The sequence below is a fragment of the Pelodiscus sinensis genome, chromosome 5 (genome assembly GCF_052426305.1).
Source record: "Pelodiscus sinensis isolate ZL-2025 chromosome 5, ASM5242630v1, whole genome shotgun sequence".
Lineage (NCBI taxonomy): Eukaryota > Metazoa > Chordata > Testudines > Trionychidae > Pelodiscus > Pelodiscus sinensis.
The window spans coordinates 69,272,306-69,296,605 of record NC_143056.1 but is presented as its reverse complement, the minus strand read 5'-3'; the positions used below and the strand labels follow the sequence as shown (position 1 = coordinate 69,296,605).

At 44.9% G+C, this 24,300-nt stretch overlaps 1 protein-coding gene across 1 annotated transcript in view; it reads right to left on the bottom strand.

Annotated features, from left to right (window-relative positions):
* Positions 1 to 12,298: 12,298 nt before the first annotated feature.
* COX16 (cytochrome c oxidase assembly factor COX16) overlaps positions 12,299 to 24,300 on the bottom strand; it is a 51,027-nt gene continuing 39,025 nt past the window's right edge. The window contains exon 4 of the mRNA XM_006130310.5: positions 12,299 to 12,663. Coding sequence (XP_006130372.2) covers positions 12,544 to 12,663 — 120 coding nt within the window. The 3' untranslated portion in view covers positions 12,299 to 12,543. The remainder of the gene's footprint in view (positions 12,664 to 24,300) is intronic.

The window sequence follows — 24,300 nt, the reverse complement described above, 5'->3', positions numbered from 1 at the left end:
TAGTGTGAGCTATATAATTCTCTGCACTGACTTCTGAGGTTCTATTCGCACTTCAGATCCCCTAAAAGAATGTTTCACCTCTCATGGCAGGAAGTGTTATTATTATTTTCATTTTACAGAGGGGCAAACTGAGGCACAGAAAGATACAGTAATTGTCCAAGCGGTAGAGCAACAAATAGGACTTAATCTTCTCTCCTAATTACACATCCAATAAGTATGGGACTCATCTCACAGCAAATTGTGGATAAAGAAGCTGAGCTCCGAAATGTCCTTATACTACGTGTCAGAGTTTGAACAAAGCTGTAGATCACACTGGCTCTGCACATCAGTTCTTAACATGATACTAAGGCAATTCCATCACTTCAAAAGTAATATTCATAAGATATCTGGAAAACATCCACCTCAGGAATAACGGTCAATTTAGAAGCTGGATTTTAGAAGGGAAGCCACGTAAAGATGAACAGATTGTGTTTACTCACAAATTACAAAACCAAATTGTAGTCTTTATTGCTTAGAGCAAAAATACCTGCAGGATATAGGTATCTGTAACTAAATCCTAGGTTTGTTCCAATTATGACACTTCAAAAACAGTCTCTCTCAGAGGAACTGAATGACTAGATATACAGAGAAAATCTCAGCAATTATTTTGTTCACCATAGAGTCTGCACAAGGATTTCACTCTGAGGGTACGCCTACACAACAGTGTTATTTTGGAATAACTGGCGTTATTCCAAAATAACATAGAGTGCGTCTAACTACAAGCCTTTATTTCGAAATAATGTCGAGCTAGAGGACTTCTTACTCCAACTCATGGTAACCCTCATTTCACGAGGAATAAGGGAATCACAGGAAGAGTGCTCTTCCTTTGACTTCCTGCTGTGTGGACAGCACCAAAAGCCAAATTAAGCTATTTCAACTTCAGCTACGCAATTGACATTGCTGAAGTTCTGTAGTTTAATTCAACTTTAGTCCTGCTGTGTAGACGTACTCTAATGAGAGTGGTTCTGTCTGGAAAAAGATCTTGTCTGTGGAGGTGGTGCCAGGGTCTCTCTTCTTCTACTGCAGTTGCTCCTAGAAAGCTGTAAATTTACTCCCAAAGCAAAGCAGTTGCAGTGGCATCTCCTCTTTACTCCACATTTGGAACAGTTGCTCCACCTGTGAGGTTACAGCAACTTCTTTTCTCCCCAGGCATAGGAAATGGGGAGATAAGTGTCACAGTTTCAGGGTAACTGAATCTTAGCCCCCTAACTGTGCTTAGCTCTAGGGATGTCTGTGCAGCTTCCAGGCCTCGAGCCTTTACCTCTCTTTGGGCAGGGTCCTGCATCCCTTTTCTCTCCAGAACAAGATTCTAGGCTGCAGTACCCAGAAGTTCATGGTGGTATAACAAGCCAGATGGCCTAAAGGCACTTTGTTTTTCTTGAGGACAATGACTGTGTTCTTACCAGTGACCACACAGCTCTTCCAAAGCAAGCACATTTATTCAGGACAAAATCACACAGAGGAATAGATTGATATGCTTATTAAACATACCAGACGTTGTCCATCAGTCATTTAAGGCCTTGACAAGGCAAGGCCATCCATCCAATCCTTCAGCATGGTCTGCTCTTGGAGAAAATGTCATGTCCCTCTGCTTGGTCAGTAAGAAGACCCCCACATCTGTTTAAACTCAGACTTTTATGACATCAGTCTTGCTGTCTCCTAGCCTCTTGAAAGCAAAGGCAGAGAATGTTCCATAGCTCATGATGTCTGGCCTATTCAATATGGTGACTTTTTGAGGCAGTCATGCATTCAACATAAAATACAATGTGGTCTCCAGCAATATGCCGTGTGTTTGCAGTATGTACCACAACAATAATCCTAGAGGAACATGGCACTTCGCTGTTAGAGGATGACTACCTGCCAAGTGGGTTCAACTTTGCTAATTCACTTGGGATGAGTCTACACTAGGGATTTTTAAGAAGCAATTCCTATCAGTGCTCCCACTAGCTCAGTGCAGTAGTGTTAGCAACAATGGAAGACCCCATGTAATCAAGGCTTTGACAGCTTAGTTAAAACAGCAGAGCCCTGTCTACACTAACATCATAGAATCATAGAACACTAGAACTGGAAGGGACCTTGAGAGGTCAGTGAGTCCAGTCCTCTGCCTTCAAGGCAGGACCCAGTACTGTTTAGACCATCCCTGAGAGATGTCTATTCAACCTGCTCTTAAATATCTCCAGAGATGGAGATTCCACAACCTCCCTAGGCAACTTATTCCAGTGTTTAACCATTCTGACAGTTCGAAACTTTTTCCTAATGTCCAACCTAAACCTCCCTTGCTGCAGTTTAAGCCCATTGCTTCTTGTCTTAGCCCATTACTTCTGTCTTGCTGTCACAGGTGGAATTGCATTCATGGATGTGAAATTGTGGGAGGCATCTCAAGAATGAAAGGTCTCTGAGGGTATATCTACACATCCGCATTATTTCAGAATAATGGACATTATTCCAAAATAAACATAGTCTGCATCTACGCACAAGCAGTTATTTCGACATAATGTCAAAATAATGTTGAGCTGGAGGACTTCTTACTCCGACTCCTGTAACCCTCATTGTAGAAAAGGAGTAAGGGAAGTTGGGGGAAGAGTTCTCTATCTCGAAATAAGTGCTGTGTAGACCTGCCCAAATTTGAAATAAGCTATTTCGACCTAAGTTATGCAATTAGCACAGCTCAAGTTGCGTAGTTTATTTCGAGTTGAAACCTGCTGTGTAGATGCACTGAGTGCACAGCGAGAACTGGGGGCTTTCCCTTTTACTCATATCCAGTGGAGCCTGGGATTGCAAGAGCTTACTATAATCAGTTTTCATTGTATTTGAGTTTGATGCAGAACACAATATGCTACTGTTTGCATATCGCACTCATCTGGAGGGAAGGTGGAATGTTACTTCTTCTAGGGCTATGCAAATGACACAGGAGCCACTAACTGCATGACATAGGATTGACTTACAATTCAGTCTGCAGGGGTCGGTAGTGAACCAGAACCTCCAAGAAGCCCTGCCTCAACTGATCTCTCGCTTTTCCCAGAAACACCCATGTCCTAACTCCCATGCCATTGCTAACATCAGCGGGATCCAATCATACAACTCTCTTCTTACTGGGACCATGGAGCTAGGACTCTCTCTCTTTCCAGACCTACACAATAAGAGGTAAAAGGAGGAGACTAGAAAACCACTCCCTGGACAGCTTCTTAAAAGGGGTTACTGTAATGAGCAGCTCTTCCCACATCAGTCTGCAGGAGAGGCTTTGAAGGAGCAGTGCATCTGTCACCACATAGCTACTCCTACTCTTTCTGCAGCCAGTTTATTCAATTAGCCATGCCTGACACACCTCCAAATCCATAATTTGGTTGCTATGGACCTTCAGATATTTCCTGCCACCAACATGCCAGCCGAAATGGCTCACATTCTTTAGTGTGCTATTGAAGAAATCCCTGGAAGTGGATCCCTGGAAGGACCTCTACGGTCTTACTTACTTTGGGTGCTAATCACAGGGCATTTTCTTTCTTCTACATCATGGGTGGCAATTAGCAACCCACGGGCCAGACGTGGTTCAGCAGGGTTATTAGTCTCTGGCATGCCCCCAGGTGTTTTATTTACCATGGCCACTCGCCGCTCCCAGTGACCGTGGTTCACCATTCTGGCCAATGGGGCCTGCAGGCAGACTCAGTGAAGGAACCAAGGATTGAGGGGCCTGAACACTGAATTACCCTCTGGAGTTTACAGAGGATCTCAACAGGGCAGGTTTGAGGCAAAAGAGCAGCCTGGTTTGTGAGGGCAGTTTGCAATGTCAGTGCCTATGGAGTAACATTTTGGTGAATAATGGCCTTTGGTATGTAAGGCTATCAAGCCACCTCCTTGCACTATGATTGGCTGCGTATACGCACTTTTATACTGTGCAACTATTTACAATTTGTAACAATACAAGGCAACTTGGAAACTGTCCTAGTTTCTATTTCCTCAACATCAGCCTTGCCAAGCTAGTAGAATGATGTGGTGTTTAGTCCTCTGTCCATACTCAATTGCAATCCCCCCTCTCCCTCTCTACACTTAAGGCTAAACAAGAAGTCCAAGTTAAAAATATATAATCAAACTTCAGTCCTTCTCCAGGTTTAATAAGCCTTTAGCTCTCCCCAAAGTTACCACTTCCTTCCTTGACCCTTCCCAAAGAACAGCCCTTGCCCCACCCAGGTTTGCCCTGAAAAAAAATCCAGAACTCGCACCAGGTCTCACTTCACTACTGCATTACCAGACACTTTTTTCAATTCTCATGATTTATTCCTCCCAAGGACAACCTGTGCCCTGCCTCTTCACAGGCCTTTTCCACAGCTCCTCTTGGGCTGCCTGCATCCTCCACTCTTCTAGCAAAGAACTCCCCACCCAGCCTGAGCTTGGCCCCATTCAGCCTCTTATATCCTGCTCTCCCACCATTTACTGCAGCTCAGCCTACCACTCTCTGGTATCCCTCAGGGAACTACAACTCCCAGAATTCTCTTGTTCCACTCTGAACCAGGACCAACCAAGACCTGCTTGGCCTACCAGCCTACTGTAAAGGGCTACTACTCGGAGCAGGGATTTCCTAGTGTGTCCTAAAAGTGAGTGTAATCTCTGATAGAGCTTAGTTCCAAACCCAGCATGGCAACACTGCTTCTGTTACTTAGGATTCTGCAAGTAAAAATTTAACAAAACACTCCCTTGCAAATGTGTTGCCATTACTAATAATCCAATTTCAACAATGGCATAAGGAGAATGATGGTAGGCATTTCTGCAGAGCCTTGTCACATCAAATAAAGTACAAAGCTACAAGGAAATACTGCCCTCTGGAGACAAAACACATATCACCTCATTCTTCAAAACCCCAACTGGAATCTCGTCTGTGCTTTTAGATGTCTCTTATGACTGATCACTAGAGCATAAAATCAAAACTAAGGAAAACCCAACACTACAAGCTATTTTCTTCCTCACGATTTGAACATCTGATGCAAGCTCGCACAGATTGTGAGCGAGCATAATCTAGAGCAGTGGTTCCCAACCTTTTTTATACTGCGGTCCGGCAAACTGATTCAAAAACTGTTGGCAGACCAGCACTGAAATATTTGCATATTCATTGTGGTAACTTTAGCCCATGGTATTTCAGGCAAATCAAAGGAAAGGGGACATGATGGTTAACAATAATTTGAAAAACTGCTGCGCACACACATTTTTAAAAAACAATAGTTGCTAATACTTGCTGAAGAGTATTCTCCAGTCCAAACATTTTGCCTCAATTGCACCAGAATTAAAGAGGCAGTAGTTAACAGGTCTGACAATGCTGACACATTCTGTACATTCATATTTTCCTATGTACTTTATAATGCATAATAATAATGTATGTACCTGCTGGCTGGGAGCAGCTAGAGGCCAGGGGAGGCTTCTGCTGAGAGGGGAGGGAAGAAAATGGGGTCACAGGAGCAGCTGCCCATGACAGGGCACTTGGGCCCACTGGGTGGGGCAGTGTAGTAGCACTTGGCCTCACGGGCCAGAGCAGCTACACTCCATGTGGCCCCGCTGGCCTAGCCATGTAATGGCCACTGGAGGTAGAACCAGGGCCACTCTGAGGCTTCCCTAGTAGGGACAGCCTCACCGCAGTCCTGACTCAAGCTACAACACACCCAGCTGCCCGCCGCCCTATTCACCCTGCTGCTGCAGGGGTAAGTGGGCGAGAAGGGAATTTCCTGGGGAATCCCAGTGAGAGGGCTAAATAAAATCTGGGGGGTGAGGTGTCTTGGCCACGTGCCACAGCCTGGCAGAGAGGGGCTCGTGGACCAGTGGTTGGGAACCGCTGGTCTAGAGGTCAAAGCAGAAATCAGAGACACAGATGATGAATTCTGTTCCCTGCTCTGCCACTAATTCAATGGCTAACTTTGAACAAGTCACTTCTGCCAAAATCTGCAAGTGTCCTCTACTCTTGGGTTGCCTAACCTGAACGATCTAGAGCCCAATTTTCAGAGATAGAATCATAGAATCATAGAATAATCGGACTGGAAGGGACCTCGAGAGGTCATCGAGTCCAGCCCCCCGCCCTCAAGGCAGGACCAAGCTCCGTCTACACCATCCCTGACAGATGTCTATCTAACCTGTTCTTAAATATCTCCAGAGAGGGAGATTCCACCACCTCCCTTGGCAATTTATTCCAATATTTGACCACCCTGACAGTTAGGAATTTTTTCCTAATGTCCAATCTAAACCTCCCCTGCTGCACTTTAAGCCCATTACTCCTTGTCCTGTCCTCAGTAACCAAGAGGAACAAATTTTCTCCTTCCTCCTTGTGACACCCTTTTACATATTTGAAAACCGCTATCATGTCCCCCCTTAATCTTCTTTCCAAACTAAACAAGCCCAGTTCATGAAGCCTGGCTTCATAGGTCATGTTCTCTAAACCTTTAATCATTCTTGTCGCTCTTCTCTGTACCCTTTCCAATTTCTCCACATCTTTCTTGAAATGTGGCGCCCAGAACTTAACACAGTACTCCAGCTGAGGCCTAACTAGTGCAGAGTAGAGCGGCAGAATGACTTCACGAGTTTTGCTTACAACACACCTGTTGATACAACCTAGAATCATATTTGCTTTTTTTGCAACAGCATCACACTGTTGACTCATATTCAACTTGTGGTCCACTATGACCCCTAGATCCCTTTCCGCCATGCTCCTTCCTAGACAGTCGCTTCCCATCTTGTATGTATGGAACTGATTGTTCCTTCCTAAGTGGAGCACTTTGCATTTCTCTTTATTAAACCTCATCCTGTTTACCTCTGACCATTTCTCTAACTTGCTAAGGTCATTTTGAATTATGTCCCTATCCTCCAATGTAGAGCAACTGTACCTCACACTGATGTCAGCTGGTGTGTGGGTCCTCAAAACATCTGAAAAATCAGGCAAAGTGTCTCAGGTTAGACACTCAAGATCACGAGTTATTTTGAAAGTGTTGGACTTACTCTATCCATACTTCAGTTTCCCTATACCTAAGGGTCCAGCCACACTAGAAGTACAACTGTGTTTTCTGTAACCAGTTTGACACACATCTGTCATCTTTTCTCACATTATAACTGTGTGTCAAATATGTTTATGCAGTCACAGCTGTCACACTACCTGAGTTTGTACATTCTGAAACTATCTGCCCAACTATCCCATAGTGCCTCCGCAGGTGTTGGAGTGCTCAGAAGATCTACATGCAGATTACCAATAGCAGCAAGTGGGACAATGTTTCCTGATGCTAGAGCACTGACAGTGGGAATGGAGGAGGAGTCCCCAAACTAGTTCTACAGGCAGTTTGGGGTGCCTCTTCACACAGCAGAGTGACACCACTATGAGGAAGTTACTCACCTTCATGCAGTAATGATGATTCTTCGAGATGTGTCCCCCACATGGGTGCTCCACTGTAGGTGTCGGGCTGGTCCCGGTGCCACAGAATGGAGATTTGTTAGCAGTAGTACGCCGGACCGCGCATGCAAGTTCACTGTCTCATGCTGTTCACGCTGTTTCTGAGAGCACAGTCCAACTTTTGCCAGTTCCTCCTAATCGCCAAGTAACTGAAAGACACAATAAAATAAAAAACTCTGAAGTGGGGAGTAAGGGCGGATTGTGGAGCACTCACGGGGATTCACATCTCAAAGAATCATCGTTACTGCACAAAGGTGAGTAACTTCCTCTTCTTCTTCGAATAGTGTCCCCATGGGTGCTCCACTGTAGGTGACTTCGCAGCAGTAGCCTGTGGTAAGGCAGTGGGATTCAGAGACAAGACCATATGATGGCTGAGAGTACTGCTGAGGCAACCGCTGAGTCACTTATACGTATGTTAGTAAGGGTGTAATGTCTGGCAAAGGTAGATCCAGATGACCACGTGGCTGCATGACAGATGTCCCCAAGGGAGACTCCCTTGAGAAAAGCCGTGGACGTAGCCATTGCCCTAGTAGAATGGGCTCGCAGGAACCATGGGAGTGGCTTGTTTTGTAAAGAGTAACTGTGAGCGATGCATTTAACTATGAGGTTCGATATGCATTGTGCTGAGAGTGGTTGGCCTTTAGAACGCTCAGAGGTGGAGACGAATAGTAGATGAGATGTCTGAATGTCTTGTGTCCTGTCAATGTAAAAGGCTAACGCCTGGCAAACATCCAAGTTGTGAAGTTGGGCATGTTGGGTTGACAAGCGTGGTTTAGAGTAAAAGGTTGGAAGAACTATTGGTTCGTTAATATGGAATTCCAAATTTATCTTTGGCAGGGATGTAGGTTGGGGACGAAGGACGTAAAGACTGTGTAAGGAGGGAGAGCCGAGAGGGTGGCTAGCTCACTTACCCTCTGTGCCGACGTTATTGCCACCAAAAAGACAACCTTCGTGGTTAGTATGGGAAGATCACAAGTGGCGAGGAATTCAAAGGGGGACTTTGTCAATGTGTCCAAAACTAACTCAAGGTTCCACGGTTCAGGGGGTTGTCTGTACTGTGGGAAGAGATTTGCTAAGTCTTTCATAAACCTCCTAATGAGCGGATGGCTAAAAATGGAATAGCTGTCTACAGGAGGCCAGAATGCCATGATAGCGGCTAGGTGTACTTTGATTGAGGAGATGGCCAGACCAGCGGTCTTGAGGTGCAGAATATAGTCCAAGATGTGATGAACAGGAAGGGACAAAGGGTCGAGATTCTTGTCCATGCACCAAGATTGGAATCGACGCCACTTGTGGAGATAAGTAGAGCGGGTAGCGGGTCATCTGCTATGTATTAATATGTGCTTGACTTCCTGGGAGCAGGAGTTTTCTGTCGGGTGGAACCAACTAGGTACTATACCGTGAGATTGAGGTGCTCTGGTTGAGGATGCACCAGTGTTTCCTGGGATTGAGTAAGCAGGTCGTGTCTCCTGGGGAGATTGTATGGCGGATACGGTGATATGCGAAATAGATAGGGAGGCCATGAAGGGGGCTATGAGTATTACTGTTGCCGCATCCCTGATCACCTTCTCTAGAACTGTCAGTAGTAGAGGAGTCAGAGGAAAGGTGTAGAGAAGGTGATGGTTCCAGCTGAGTAGGAAGGCATCGCCCAGAGATCCCGGTCCTATATCCGCTCTGGATTAGTAGTAATAGCACTTCACGTTGTGATGTGTTGCAAAGAGATCTATGACAGGAAGTCCCCATCTCGTGAAGATGATCCTCAGCACATCATGTTGAATCTCCCATTTGTGTTGTAATATGAAGTGCCTGCTGAGGGCATTGGCTGTGGTGTTGTCCCTGCCTGGGAGGTACAATGCTGTGAGAGTAACGTAATGATGGATACACCAGTTCCATAGCCGAACTGCCTCTGCACAAAGGGAATGCGATCAAGCTTCTCCCTGTCTGTTTATATAGAACACCGTCGTCACATTGTCGGTGAGTATATGGATTACTCGTCCATGGATGAGGGTAATAACGTTTGCACGCATTGAACACCGCTCTTAGCTCGAGGAGGCTGATATGGAGTAGGACTTCCTGTGCGGACCATCTCCCTTGTATTTGGTGACGTCCCAGGTGAGTGCCCCACCCCACAATGGATGCATCGGTTGTTATTTCCATAGTGGGCTGGGGTCGGTGAAATGGTGCCCCAACTAACATGTTTGCAGGGACAGTCCACCATATTAATGATTGAATTACATTTCGTGGAACTGTCAAAGCAAAAACACGCTCCTCTCTGTTTAGGTGGCTAACAACTGATTGCTTTATTGATCTGTAAAGCAAAGTGAGCCAAACGTGGTCCCAGCAAAGCCGGGCCCAGTAAAGCTGCTTAATACAATCAATCCTAGTATCTTTATACCCTTAACCAAACAGTCTGACATCAGGGCATCCAATTACAGAAATTCTCAATTAAATTTGGAAAAACAAAGCCTTATCAACAAGATGGCAGACAGGTACGAGGGAGTACATCTCCTGTCCCAACCAGCCCAATTAACACATACCAATAGCCCATCCTGTAGGCCTCTTCTTACGGGGTGACAGAAAGTTTACTCTGGTCTACGTGCTTGAGAGAAAAGCTGAAATGGTTTCTGATATACAAGATGGCTTCTAGCTAAACATAAAATAGCTTCTACAGAACGGAGACCATTCTGTGTCCATCTTGCCTGCTGGGGATGTAGACCATGGCTACCCAGAGTTGTAGGCGTCTGAGATGTAATCTGGCATTGGGTACCACATATGTGGTTGCTACCATGTGCCCGAGTATTCGTAGACAGCTAAGTATGGAGGTTCTGGGACTCGTAGAGAGTGCTTGTACGAGATTGTGTATGGACTGAACTCTGCTTTGGGGCTCGAGTGGTAGTTGAATCTAGACAAGCACCTATGAACGCCAGAGATTGCTAAGGAGTTAGTGATGATTTTTCAAAATTGATTATGAGACCGAGTGTCTGGAATATAGCCTTGGTTATACTGGTGGCTTGCAGAACGTCGGCGAATGAAGGTGCCTTGATTAGGCAGTCATCGAGGTAAAGAAATATGATTATTCCCGATGGTCAAAGGTGGGCTGCCATGACAGCCAGAGTCTTTGAAAAGACCCTGGGTGCTGATGAAAGGCTGAACAGTAACACCTTGCATTGGAAATGTTTGGGACCCACTGGAAAATGTAGAAAACGCCTGTGCACAGGGTGGATTGTCATGTGGAAGTAGGCGTCCTGCAAGTTGAGGGACGCAAACCAATCCCTGTTGTCAAGAGCTGGAATAATAGTAGCTAATGTCACCATCTTGAACCTTTGTTTGCGGAGATACTGGTTGAAGCGTCGTAGATCTAAGATTGACCTCCATCCCGCTGATTTTTTGTGAGTTAGGAAGTAATGGGAATAGAACCCTCTGCCCCTGAACTCCTCCAGTACTTTTTGTACCACCCCAATAGTGGGGAGACGGGAGACTTCCTGTTATCGTCAGAAGGGTCCCTGAAGAGGGATGGGGAAGGCAGGGATGGTGGAGGGAGAGAGGCGAAGGGGATGGGGTATTCGTACACTACTAAAAGAGGATGACTGCCAGGGCCAGCGTGTGTTTCTGCATGCTGGTGCCTCTTGGGGGGCAGGGGAGGCGGGGGGAGAAGTAGCTAGTTTCTGTGTGCTGCACACATCTGCAAGCACTGTCCTTGCAGCTGAGGATGGTTCTGGGGGCAGAGGCAGGGCACAGATATCCCCCCTCCCATCAAGGGAAGTGTGCAGCGCAGAAACACACAGGCTGGCCCCAGCAACCAGCCACTTGGAGCAGCATGTGAGGCCACAGAAGTCAAGGGTCCTGCCAGGCTGCCGGCTAGGAGCCACCTACAGTAGGCATCTTCCAGGCAGAACTTGCACCTGGCTCCCTCTCCCATATTCCAATCCTCTGCCACACTCAAACCCCTGCACCTGGCTCCTGCATCCTTCCCCATGGTCACAACTCCCTCCTGAACCAAACTCCTTCCCAAACCTGCACCCTAATCTTCTATCCAGAGCTCCTTCCTGTACCCAAACTCTGTCTCAGACTCCAGACCTCCTCCATTAATATTGTAGAAAAGTGAGGGCCCTGACCACTTACCAAATTCTTGGAGTGACCCCTCATTGAAAATTATTGTCCATCCTGATCTACATAGGTATTCTTTGCAGAGTATTCTTTACCATAACTACTTGCTAAGCAGCTTCTACTTATTAGTGCATGAAGGCACAGATTCACACAAAGATGATTATAAAGAAAGCCAATTACAGGTAAACAATCTCCCTAAATCTATATGTATGCGCACTGGGAGATTTTGCACTCCACATATTGGGCTAAGCAGATTGTATTGCTTTGCTTTGCTAGCTCATATAAAAAAAATAGCAAGGGTCTTACAGAGGAAGAGCTCTTGCTAGTTAAACTGAGCTTTTCCACAGGGAAAGTTACTGCCCACCACAGCATATCAATAAAGTGATTACAGAACTCTGACCACAGCTAAATGAATGTTATTAAAACCATTACCTGATTAGTGTATTGGCAAGGTGCTGAAAATAAACTACAAGAGCATTATTATCCAAACGTGTGTGCTGTTCCTTCACAGCTCTTATGCCTGTAGAGACCTTCCAAGTTTAAAAGCCCCATGCCTGAGATCACACATGAGCTCTCTGCACCAAGATACATCTGGTCACACAAATCTAGGCTGCAGAACTCGCTCTCTTTTGAGGATGACAACTTGTGGTACTGACAAGCTGAATTCCCACTGAAGCCCACAAAAGATTTTGACAAGCAGCAATTAAAAATACTGAAAGAAAACACTTGCATCCTCAATGAAAGAATGAGCTGATCTTTATTAAGAATTAATATACACAATCTATGGGCTTATATGCAAGCAGATGCACTTGAATAAAGATCTTTATTTAACATTTTGTCTCAGACTGATCTAAAGTAAAGCCACCTGTCAACTTGGTTCTTCCCTGCCCATGTTTGTCCCTGGACACAGGATGAGAAAGTAAGGAAGTCCAGTCACTGGCATAGCAGTGATTGTGCAAAGACACCAGAATAGGCACACACAGTCAAGATGGCTTGGAATGAAGAACTTGCTGTTGCTGCTGCTCTTGAAAAGACCTGGAATCCTCCCATGGACGTGGCCCTCTGATGTTCTTCCAGTCATCAAAGTCAGTGTTTTTCATTTTCTGAAGATAAATAACAAACATGAAGCTATGTTAGGGCAAGAGCTGCAGTGCTTTAAACAGAGTTCTTCCAAATGTGCTTGTTTACTAGATCACAAATTTACTATATATAACATCACCCACTAGGCAATCAAAAAGTCTACAGACAGGAGAAAGAGAAATATCAGAGGGCAGCTAAAATGCCATCAGCATCTATAATGACTGTACTGTAAGTGTTCCTCTATATTAGTGGAAGAGAGAGCACCTCTGTCATAATTCGTTAGGGTAGAACAGGGTTTTTTTTTTTTTTTACTACTCTATTTTTCAGGTCAGCCCTTTGACTGCAGGACTTTTTGGTGTTAGGGGAGAGAGGTCTACAAAGGGAAAGGGAAAGTCAGAAACTGTATGTTCCCCTTCACTCCATCCTACTTTCATATAAAAGAGAAGAATGCATGGCTTTCCAAAATGTGCTTCCTAATTCCAGAAACCACTAATGGGAGATGGGGCTATAGCCATGTTCTCAGCTCACCTACCCAGATTTCCCTTTGGGGTGAGGAATACACTAGGGGACTTGTCTACACGGTGTGTTAATCCAAGTTGAAGGGGGTGCACTAGAATGTTATGTACTAATTGGTCCATGTGGACTGGGTGCTGGGAGCCATTGAACCAAACTGCAAATCTTGTATATACAGGCAGTCCCCGGGTTACATACAAGATAGGGACTGTAGGTTTGTTCTTAAGTTGAATCTGTATGTAAGTCAGAACTGGCGTCCAGATTCAGCCACTGCTGAAACTGACCAGCGGCTGACTACAGGAAGCCTGAGGCAGAGTTGCTCTGCCCCGGGCTTCCTGGAATCAGCCGCTGATCAGTTTCAACAGGCTGAATCTGGACGCCAGTTCTTACATACAGATTCAACTTAAGAACCCCAGGCGTCCCCAAGTCAGCTGCTGCTGAAACTGATCAGCAGCTGATTCCAGGAAGCCGGGGGCAGAGCAACTCTGCCTCGGGCTTCCTGTAGTCAGCGCTGGTCAGTTTCAGCAGTGGCTGACTTGGGGACGCCTGGGGCAGAGCAGCTGGGGTGCTGCTGGGTTGCTCCCGGGACCAACCGGCAGCGCCCCAGCTGCTCTACCACAGGTGACCGGAGAAAAGCCTGGTCTGCTGGGGGGGGAGGGAGCTGCGCCTCCCCCACCCCCAGCAGACCAGGGAGACGCGGGCGGCAGACCGAGACACACCGCGGTTCCGCCGCCCGGGTCTTCCGCGGCTTTGCTCCGCGTCTCCCTGGTCTGCTGGTCTCCGCGGCTGTCCCGCTGCCCGCGTGCTCTGCGGCTTTGCTCCCCCCCCAGCAGACCAGGGAGACGCGGAGCAGCTTTTCTTGCCCCGGAGGACGCAGGCGGTGGGACCACAGCGCATCTGGGCGTCCCGCCGCTCCCGTCCTCCGGGGCGAGAAAAACCCCGTTTGTAACTGCAGATGCGACATAGGTCGGATCCGCGTAACTCGGGGACTGCCTGTACTGGAAACATCATCATCAAGCAGGGTGAGGGTTAGGCGGGTGCTTCCGCACCCTGAGTTCCAGCAGACATGCATAGATCCTATTGGAATGCACTAAGAGCTTCTTAGTGTGTGTTAATGTAGTACTGTTTGCAATGGGGCTATATGAATATGCACTAGGGAACTTTTAGTGCATACTAGCAGGGTTCATGTGGGGCATTTAATGCACAATATACTAGTGCACTCTAAAATTTACACCTCTCTAGTGCAGACTAATGCGCTGTATAGACAGCCCAAGGGGTGTTGAGTGGCCAAATGGCCTAGTGCTTAAAAGATTCTGGCTGCCTCTCACATAGGTTCTCTGAAGATTACACGGGATCTGTCCCCACCTTCCTGCAGCACCCCTGTGCAAGTGCATCTAAAACTGGACTCTTCATGTATTTCTGTGATTGGGTAAAAAGAAGAAACTCTCCCCTGCCCTTCCCTGCACTGTACTGCTGCTGCAGAAGGTAAAGGCATGCTGCGATTCCCCCAGGAACACGGCTGTAGGAAAACACAAGACAGCATTTTGGCACAGGGTATTGCAGTACTTGCTGTAGAATCTTTGCAGTCTATTTTTAAAGCCTCGCCACTTCCCATTTCAAACAACTGCAACAATAAAAGACTGAGGCCGAGAGATTCTGGATCCAGTGCATTTTAGTGCAAGTTTAACTTCAATGCAGTTACTGAAAACATGCTAGAAGTAAACTCTGCTGATTCTTCCTTTAGTTTAATGCACAGAGATGGTGGAGAAGTAGCAGCTAATCCCAAGTGTCCTTAACCATCTACTTCAGTTTTACCTCCTTCCCCTGCTCTCCACCTCCCATTCTCTCCACTTTATCCCTGAGAACATATGTTCTAAACCAAACTTCACAGTGATATCAGTAGGTGCCCCTCCCACTTAGGGTTACCAGATGGTTAAAAAAAAAATACCAGACACACTTGATCTCAGATCTGAGGGGAACAGGGCTGGCCGAAGGAGATCGGGGGAGGGGAAGAGAACCGGTCAGTGGGAAGCAGGACTGGCTGGGAGGGAGCCGGGGAGGGGGGGGGGAACCGGCTGGCAGGGAGCGGGGCTGGTCCTGCAGAGCCTGCATTCTTATCTGCCTACTATCAATCACCCAAAGGGATGACAAATAATGAAGGACTTGAATAAGGGTCACAGAATAATTTGGCAGCTGTAACAGGACAGGCCTGCTAGTATTCATGTTATGTAAAACCTTCATGACACTTCTATAACTTGAGGAAATCTCAATGAGATTAGTCAGATTTCAAAAGAGATTAAACAAGATTCCACAGCAAACACTTGTGCACACATATACATACACCAGACTTTTGACATGAGGTAGCAGCAGCTGAATTTTTCATACAGTGGAGTGAGTTAGCACAAGCATTTCCTGAAAACTGTCCTTGCTACTTTATTCAATTTGTTATTAACCAGCCTTTTATTTCCACTGAAGGAAATCTGAACTGACTAGAGAGGAGTTGGGGGAGTTTAGGGAAGGTGCCCAATTATCCCATGCCCCAGCAGCCATCACTCTGAGCACAAGAGACAGAATTAAACACCTGACTCAAATGGTAGATTCAAAGCCAACACACTGCAAAGAAACTTGTGCTTTACAAAGGGAAAGCATCCTGACTTTATAAAACAGATGCACAGTAAGTTTACAGTCTCTACCCACGCCTGCACTAGAAATGTTCAGAGATTTTCAATGAGCAGTTACTCAAACGGAAATATCTACAGTGAAACTTAAGTATCTGAAGAGAGGCTGCTAAAAAGACCAACAAAAGGAGAATTAATAGTAGAAGATAGTCTTTAACTAAAGGTTAACTAAACTGTAATGGAAACCTTAAGGAAGGCTTTGAAGGGGTCACTCTCAAGCCAAAGGGTTGCTTACAGCAGCAGTTGTTTCAAATAAAAAACGGAGGAAATGAAAACAATAGCATATTTTGGGAGTATTTGTTCCAAAATTAGTGGAATCAGGGTTCCTGAAAAGGCATTATGAGTTACACAATGAAAGACTTGGATATCAAGGAATGGTTCAAGTCAGTGTAAATAAGTCTATTAAAATTATTGCATCAATGAGGTCTGCTAAGTTCATCCCTGTCAGTTAAAGTTAAGAAGTACAAATCTAATCAATGCACAGGCAAAGCATATGTTTGTTTGCTCAGGTGTTACATTTATGAAGGTTATTAATAGTTTGTGACATTCACCACTGATCTAGGGGTAGCAGGCTCCTAATGACACGTGGCAGAATCGGCAACTATTAGCAGCCTAGAAGGGACATGTATCTCACCAGTTATACTTTCAGAACAGCCAGGCTATAACAGTTCCCAAATCTGATCCCGCCATAAAAGTTTTTAAAAGAAAAGGGGCCCTTTTTTATTCAGGTAAAGAACACCAACTGTGAAAATGGATCTGAAAAAAGCCCTGATTCTCCACAGGTTAGAACCTTTTGTAACTATTTATATCTGTGCAAAGAGTTGGTACAACTCTACTAAACAAGAACACTCCAGTCATTCAAACACACACCGGTGAGAGCCTTTCATACCTGCTTTGCATAGAGGTAAACAATTGCATCAGTACACAGCAATAGAGAACCTAGCCTTCAACTGTTAGCCCTGGTCAGGGCCGGCCCTAACATGAGGTGAACTGAGGCGGCCGCCTAAGGTGCCAGACTGTGCGGGAGAGTGAGGGGGGGGGCGCGCCACTAGGACCCAGAGGGTGTGTCTAGACTACGTGGCTCCATCGACGGAACCATGTAGATGAGTTTACTAGACATAGCAAAATGAAGCGGCAATTTAAATAATAGCCGCTTTGTTTACATCAAAATTGCCGCCGCGCTGTGCCAACAATCAGCTGATCCAGCACAGCGGCCAGTCTAGACGCTCCGCGGTCGACAAGGGAAGCCTTTGTTGACCGCTCCGGTGAGGTTTACCGGAGTGGTCGACAAAGGCTTCCCTTGTTGACCGCGGAGTGTCTAGACTGCCTGCTGTGCCAGATCAGCTGATCGTTGGCACAGCGTGGTGGCCATTTTTATGTAAACGAAGCGGCGATTATTTAAATTGCCGCTTCATTTTGCTATGTCTAGTAAACTCATCTACGTGGCTCTGTTGACAGAGCCATGTAGTCTAGACACACCCAGAGTGTAGAAAGTTGTGTCTGCTGCTGAAGTATATGTATTCTCTCTGCTCTAGATGCAAAGAGATGGTGGAGTGCTGTGCTGGAGGAGGGAGGGCACAAGAGTCCTTTCAAAGTTTTGGCCCAAGTGAGGGGACATGAGGGCATCCTTTGAGCTCCCCACCTCAGGTGCCAAAATGTTGTGGACCAGCCCTGGCCCTGGCCCTGGCCCTGGTCTACACTAGAGAGTTATTTCGAAATAACCTCCCTCATTTGGAAACAACAAGTGGAGCGTCCACACTACCAAGCCTGTTATTTCAAAATAACAGGCTGATTATTTCAAAATCTATACTCCTGCTCTCCTCAAGGAATAACGCTTATTTTGAAATAATGGGAGTGTGGACGCTCCACTGCTGCTATTTCAAAATAACTACTCCCCGGTGCTTCCTGGGGCTCTAAGTCAAGGCAGTGCATCCACAATAATGGAGCCTGCCTAGAGCTAATTTCGAGGTTCCCCTATAGCGGGAAATCGCTAGTTTGGTTTTGTTATTTCACGAGTTATTCCACATTTAGTTATTTCAAAATAATTTCCTAGTGCAGACATCCCCTTACTGTACTACCAGAAAAGTTAAGTCCTTTTTCTGTCCACTGAACAGGAACAGCACACAACACTACAAGCTGCCTTTAGATTGCCTCACAACTATGTTGTAGCATATGCAGGTAGCTTCCTTCAGACTGTCTTACAACCATTGTGTAGGTGTACAGCTAGCTCTATTCCCAAGTTCATTCAAGCTTAGGGCTTTTTGCTGAGAATGCCAATTAGTGCTAGCTGTGAATGATGTGGACACCTTTCCATTCGGACCAGCACAGAAGCACCACACGCAGATGGTAAACTACATTCACCCACTTCCAACTTCCAAGGTATACAAACTGGCAGTCTGGAGGTGAAAGGCTTTCTACTTTGCTACCAATTCCCTGCCCTATACAATCCACTGAACAGTCAGTCACTGAAGAAGATTTAACCAGATCAGACTGACATCCCTTTTGCTACTTGTCTCAAATAACACAAAGGATACTGAAAATTAATTGTATACAACTGGAGAAATGTAGCACATTAAACCTACTGATTCAATTTCTAAATCGGCTTGAAAATGCCTCTTAAAAGTATTTGGCTGACAAGTTGTAACTGCAAGAAAGTTGCAGCTCTGAGAACAGGTGGTGTGGATAAACCAAAGCATTTAGCTGCTCACTACATATTATGCTCTTTTAAAACTCCTGTTAAGTAGGTTGCAATATTAGAGATACTATATTATTAGGGAAGGTATAAAGAACAGGTAATGGGCTAAGCAGTCATTCACTCCTGGGTTCACTAGTTCAAACCTGGTCCAGATTGATGATGTTTGAAAATTATTACCTTTGGTTCTATGTTGCCCACAGTCTCCATTTCACAATGAGCAAAATAAGTCAACAGAAAAAAATCATTTGAACCTACGAACACTCAGCAACTCTGAAAAATCAGGCCAAATTGTTTCAAGTTGGCCACCAAAATCAGTAGTTCTTCACAACAATTGTGAGTGTAATGTCTCTATGTTTCACTCTCTGTAAAAATAAAAAAATAAAAACTCACCTTTCTGAGAAAGGGGTTAAGAGGCTTACTTCATTAGGTTTGTGAAGTATTCAGATACTTTGGTGATGAGCACCCAGAAATGCTAAACATAACAAATCAAAAGGGGGCAATTGCAGCCCAGTACTATGGTAACCAGCATGTAAACTTTCAGATAAAAATGAAAGGATTATAAAGAGCAGAACATCTTCACAGTTTAAAGGATCAGAGAAGACAAGAGCATCAAAATAGTTCTGTATGTATAAAGGCAACAAATTACTTTCTGGGCGCTGTTGTGTGTAAAAAAAAAATGCTATTAGAATGTTTAGACATAGGAGAAAGTTAAAATATGTGTTTAAAATCTCCACTTTATTGCACTAATGAAGCGTTATGTTTTGCATGAAAAATTTCACAATGCAATCTCTTTGCTCTTTTTATTTTCCTTAGAAAAGTTTGCTGTCACATCTGTTTAGCGATTTAAGGGTTATCACTTTGTATTTAATTATTATCTGTGATTAATCCTTCTCAGACTGGAAAGCTGCATGGAGTAATTCTTTTTAACCAGAGGGTGATTCTTTAAAAGCTTTATGTTATTAATGTATAATGCAAGTTGACAAGGGCTGAAGTTGAAAGCAAAGAGAATGCAACATCTGAAAGAAGATTTTTATTTAGTGAAGGAAAGAATGGTTATGGGATTGGCCCCAAGACTCAGACCCGGTTCCACAAAGGGACTTAAGCAGTGTGACATTGAGTGTTACAGTGTTTCCAGGTTAGGCAACTAAAAAATTACTGGAACAATATTGTGATCCACAATGAAGGAGCCTAAGAATGTGATCCACAAAAGCCAGCAGAAAGCAACCTCAGATAGCTATTGGAAGATACTGATAGGAGATAAAGAGTTATTGGAGCAGGAGGACTGACCCTGGATCACCCACCTGCCAGATGGGTGCCCTGTACACTAGGTTACATAGTCAATTTGGATTTCTCTGGCCCAATGACTATTTATGAAACACAGAACAGTTTCAACAATAGAAATTGTTGGACCCCCAACTCAGTGTCAGAGATCTTGCCTGTTCGAATCCTTTCTTCCTCTCAGCAGAGGGGGCAATTAACCCTAGTCTTCCATATCTTGGATCAGTGCTCTAGCTACTCAGCTACAAGTTATCAAGTAGGCACCAAGACCCCTTCTTTCCATGGTCTCCAATTCTGAATAGAACTCAGCCAGCAGGAGGCTTCTCAGCATGCCTACCAGACTAGGCCCTATGAGTGAGTTAGGTGCCCCTTACGGTTGCCAGGTGTCTGGTTTTGAACTGGACTGTCCAGTATTTGAGCTTTCTGTTTGGGAAACAAATTGAGAAAATATAAATGTCCGGTATTTTCTAAATAAGATGTAATGTAGATTGTGATGAAATGTCAAGTGTGTCCAATATTTTTGTTGAAACCATCTGACAACCCTAGTGCCCCTCTGCCTCTTTCCTAGTTCTTGGATTGCACTTGGTCTTATAGATGGAAGACAGGTGACTGGGTATCTAGAAGAAGGCAGCAGTGCACATACCAAGACACACAAACTTAGGTACCTAGCAAACTTTTACTTTGAACATTTAAATACAGAGTTTAGGCACCTACAGGTTTCAGAAGGACTTATGAGGATTATGATGGAGCATAAAAGTAGAACTTAGATGTCTAAGTCTGGAGTTTAAACGCCTAACTAACTTGGCATGCAAGAGACCTGGGATCTTTCCTCAATTCTGTTGAGGACTTGACATGAAATCCCGATGACACTGAGGGCAATGAGAGTTTTCCCTTAACTTCAATGGGACAGGATTTCACTCTCCGCACATGATTTTGGCCCAGACCTCCAAAAGGAGGCCAAGAGTATTTGGGCTCCTAACTTCCACTAAAATCAGAGGAAATGAAAAGCCCGAATACCTCTGATGATTTGTATCTCTGTGCATCAATTTCCCATTTTTTGAAATGGAACACTACGTCTCTTTCACAGGGGAGTATAAAGCTTAAGTTAATACTTGTAAACTGTGATATGAGAACCTTGGCTGGAAGGTATTATGGGGATGCAAATTAGTTAACAGCCAAAATATTTACTGTACTCAGTAATTTGTGGGATTACACAGCCTTTACATTTTTAAAGTAACCTAGAAAATAGCATAGGCAACAAGTGTGGACTCTGTTAAGATGGGATTGATCCATCTTGGACATGGAGTTTGCCACTCTGCGCTGCAGTGGCCAGAGGTTTTACCTCCTAAACCCCAGAGGGTCCCAGAACCCAGGCACACTGCAGATCAGCAGAGCAGAGGTTCAGTCATGCACTGCCTTTATATGTACAGCAAGGTAAGCGTGCACTTATTGGTTCAAAGAATTCAGACACTGAAGTGGTAAAGCCGACAGAACTTGTAAAGTGCAGGGCCATTTACTACCACATTATCATCTTTCCTTAAACAAACACAAATTTAGAAAATTAAAAGGAAAGCAGTGGTGTTAAAATTATGTTAAGTCTGCAAGAACAAGCACTGAAAATTCAGTGACTTCTAACCTTAACTGGGCTTGGATGCACATATATTTTCCTTTCCTCTTTTCTTTGTTTAAAGGAAGCTCAACATATTACGATATAAGACCTCAAAAATGCTCAGACACACATTGCTCTGTCCTGAAGATGTGCCATAAAACAGGAATTTATTTACTTTTGAGTGCTTACTCTTAACCACCTTAACATCATAACTTTTAGAAGAAAACACTAGCCAGTATTTTGCCACTTGATATGGCCTCTTTCCACAGAACAGAAAGTTGAGAGGTGTTTGCGTTATGCCTGGAGTCCAGCTTCATGAGTGCTGTCTATGCAGCAATGTGTAGTGAGATTTGGAGTGGGGTCAACCAAGCATAAGTCTCCTTTGCTGTGCAGTTTTTCTGGTCTTTTCCACTTCACACACTGCAGAGGGAGCATGGTAGGGGAATGGGGACTAGGATTATAGTCAGCTTGTATGGCTGGAGCATCACATTAAGTCCTGCTCCTGGATCTAGGTGAGGCAGGGACTATGGATTCCTGCAGCACTTCCCTCTATGATGGTCCTCAGTGGTCAGCTGAATTTGTCAGGCTGGGCACCAGGGAGAAGACTTACTCTTTATCTTTCCTCGATTGTAAGCACTTTGATACAGCAACTATCTTGTACAGTGCGTAGCTGAATGGATCCCAATCCCCAATGTCTCGTCACAAATAAAATACAGGACTATGTAGCACTTTAAAGACTAACAAGATGGTTTATTAAGTGGGTCTGGCCCACGAAAGCTCATCATCTAATAAACCATCTTGTTAGTCTTTAAAGTGCTACATAGTCCTGTATTTTGTTTCAGCTACACCAGACTAACACGGCTACATCTCTATCACTATTCGTCACAAATAATGTACTAAAAATACTCATTCAAATGTATATACTAAAACAAAAGATACACTACAAGGGAGAAATAAGGAAGGGAAACATTTCACATGAGTGCTACAAGATTTAACCTCTGAAAATCTTTGTATATACATTTCCAGCAGTTTCTGGTAAGTGGAAGGGAAGGACTCAAGGAGTGAGCCAAGGAGCCACCACAGCAAGAGGTGGCCTCTTTAAGAACTGTGTCATGTCAGAACACAGGCTCCCATAAGAGAAGACTCAAGGAACACATCTCAAATAGAGCTAGAGAAACCTTTGCTTTCAGGTTTTAATTTTTTGCAGGAATGTATTCATCTTTATTACCACAACAACAATCAGTGTAATAGCTATTCAACATTTTTCTGGGTAAATTGGTGTTTATTTTGGTGAAGAGAAAAACAGGAGGAAAGGTATTCACAGTAGATTAATGCTTTGAATTCTGCTTCATCAATGTGGTTTTCTGTAGAACCAAAATAGAACTCAAAACACAGTAACTCCTCTGAGTTTAAACAAACAATACATCTCTAATCCCCAAATAAAACTTGTCATTTGAATAAGCTGTTCACTGTTGTAGACTTTAAACCATTAGCCTATAAATATTTACATTTGACATTTCAGTTGCACCATTTGTAGCTCACACACTCTCAACTTCATCCCTTTCTTTGAATACTTGTGTTCTGAAACATTTTGATTCCCCCTCCCCCGTTTTAGTGTGTCAAAGCTCAAAATGTGCATGTGACAGATTCATCAGTACATTCAGATGCTCACATACTTCAGAGCTTGCACGCATGCTGGTTTGTTTATTATATGTATGTTCTAAATTAATACATAGACTTCTTTCAATAGGCAGCTTTGCACACACACAACACATGGGCTTTCCTCTCTACAGTACTACCATCTAGGTGGGTGCTGCTAGGGCTAGGCATTGCAGAGCACACCATTTTGGGAAAATTCAGGACTGGGACTGTGTTGGGGTCATCCGGCAAGTGGTAACCACAACTAGTGGAAGCAAGACTCAGGCTGTTGGGTCAGAGTTGCTGAACCAAGGCTGTCTAGCACCTGGACACTCAGGACATGACCACCTTGCTGGCAGGCTGGTTGTGAGCCTCCAAGCTTAGAAGAGGCAACAGCAAAGCATTGTGAGGCATGCAGGGTTACAGGGCAAGTATGACAAAGCCCTCACTGGTCTGGATTTCATCTCACAATGTGATGACGTGTACTGCGAAAAATCTGGCAAGATGGCACTTAGTGCAGGCAACTTTCCGGACAAACTAAAGCAGGGTTCTTAAACTCCCCCCCCACCCCAGGTCATTCCCCGGACAGAACAATTGCAAATTCAGCCCAGGAGTCCCAGTGGGACAGGGGTTGCTGTCCATTACCATTTCCCAAACCCCACCCCCTCCTGCCATCACCCTGACCTCTCCCCTGCCCACTCATGCATCCCATCCCCAAGCTTTCAGGATTGCTGCCCCTCCCCTCCCACTTCATGCAGTGGCAGGAGCTGTGGGGAAGCAGAGCATATTCAGCGGGCACATTCACGGTGCTGCGCTCCACTCCTCTGTGGCTCCTGCCCCTGTAGGTAGTGCAGAGGGGCCTTACCATTGCTGCTGTCCCATGCCAGACTCCCCTCTGGTAATACCCAAAGCCGCCTCCTCAGGGAAGGGGTGCTATGGGGGAGAGGGGAGGGGAGAAAGCCCAGCAATGAAGGGAAGGAGTAGGGCTTGGGGAACAGTAATTGACAGCCCCCATCCCACTGGGACTCTAGGACTGGATTGTGCAATTGTTCCAGCCAGAGATGGCCTGTAGGCCAGGAGTTTGTCAAAATTTGGCAGTCATCAGAGTCCTGTTTAGAACATAAAAATATTCCATGGTGAGATTAGAGTGATGCAGATATTGGGAGCCCTGAATTAAACAATCAGGTTCAATCAAGCTCTAAAACAGCTTTTTTAAACACTGTTTAATGATATGGTTCAGTACATCTTA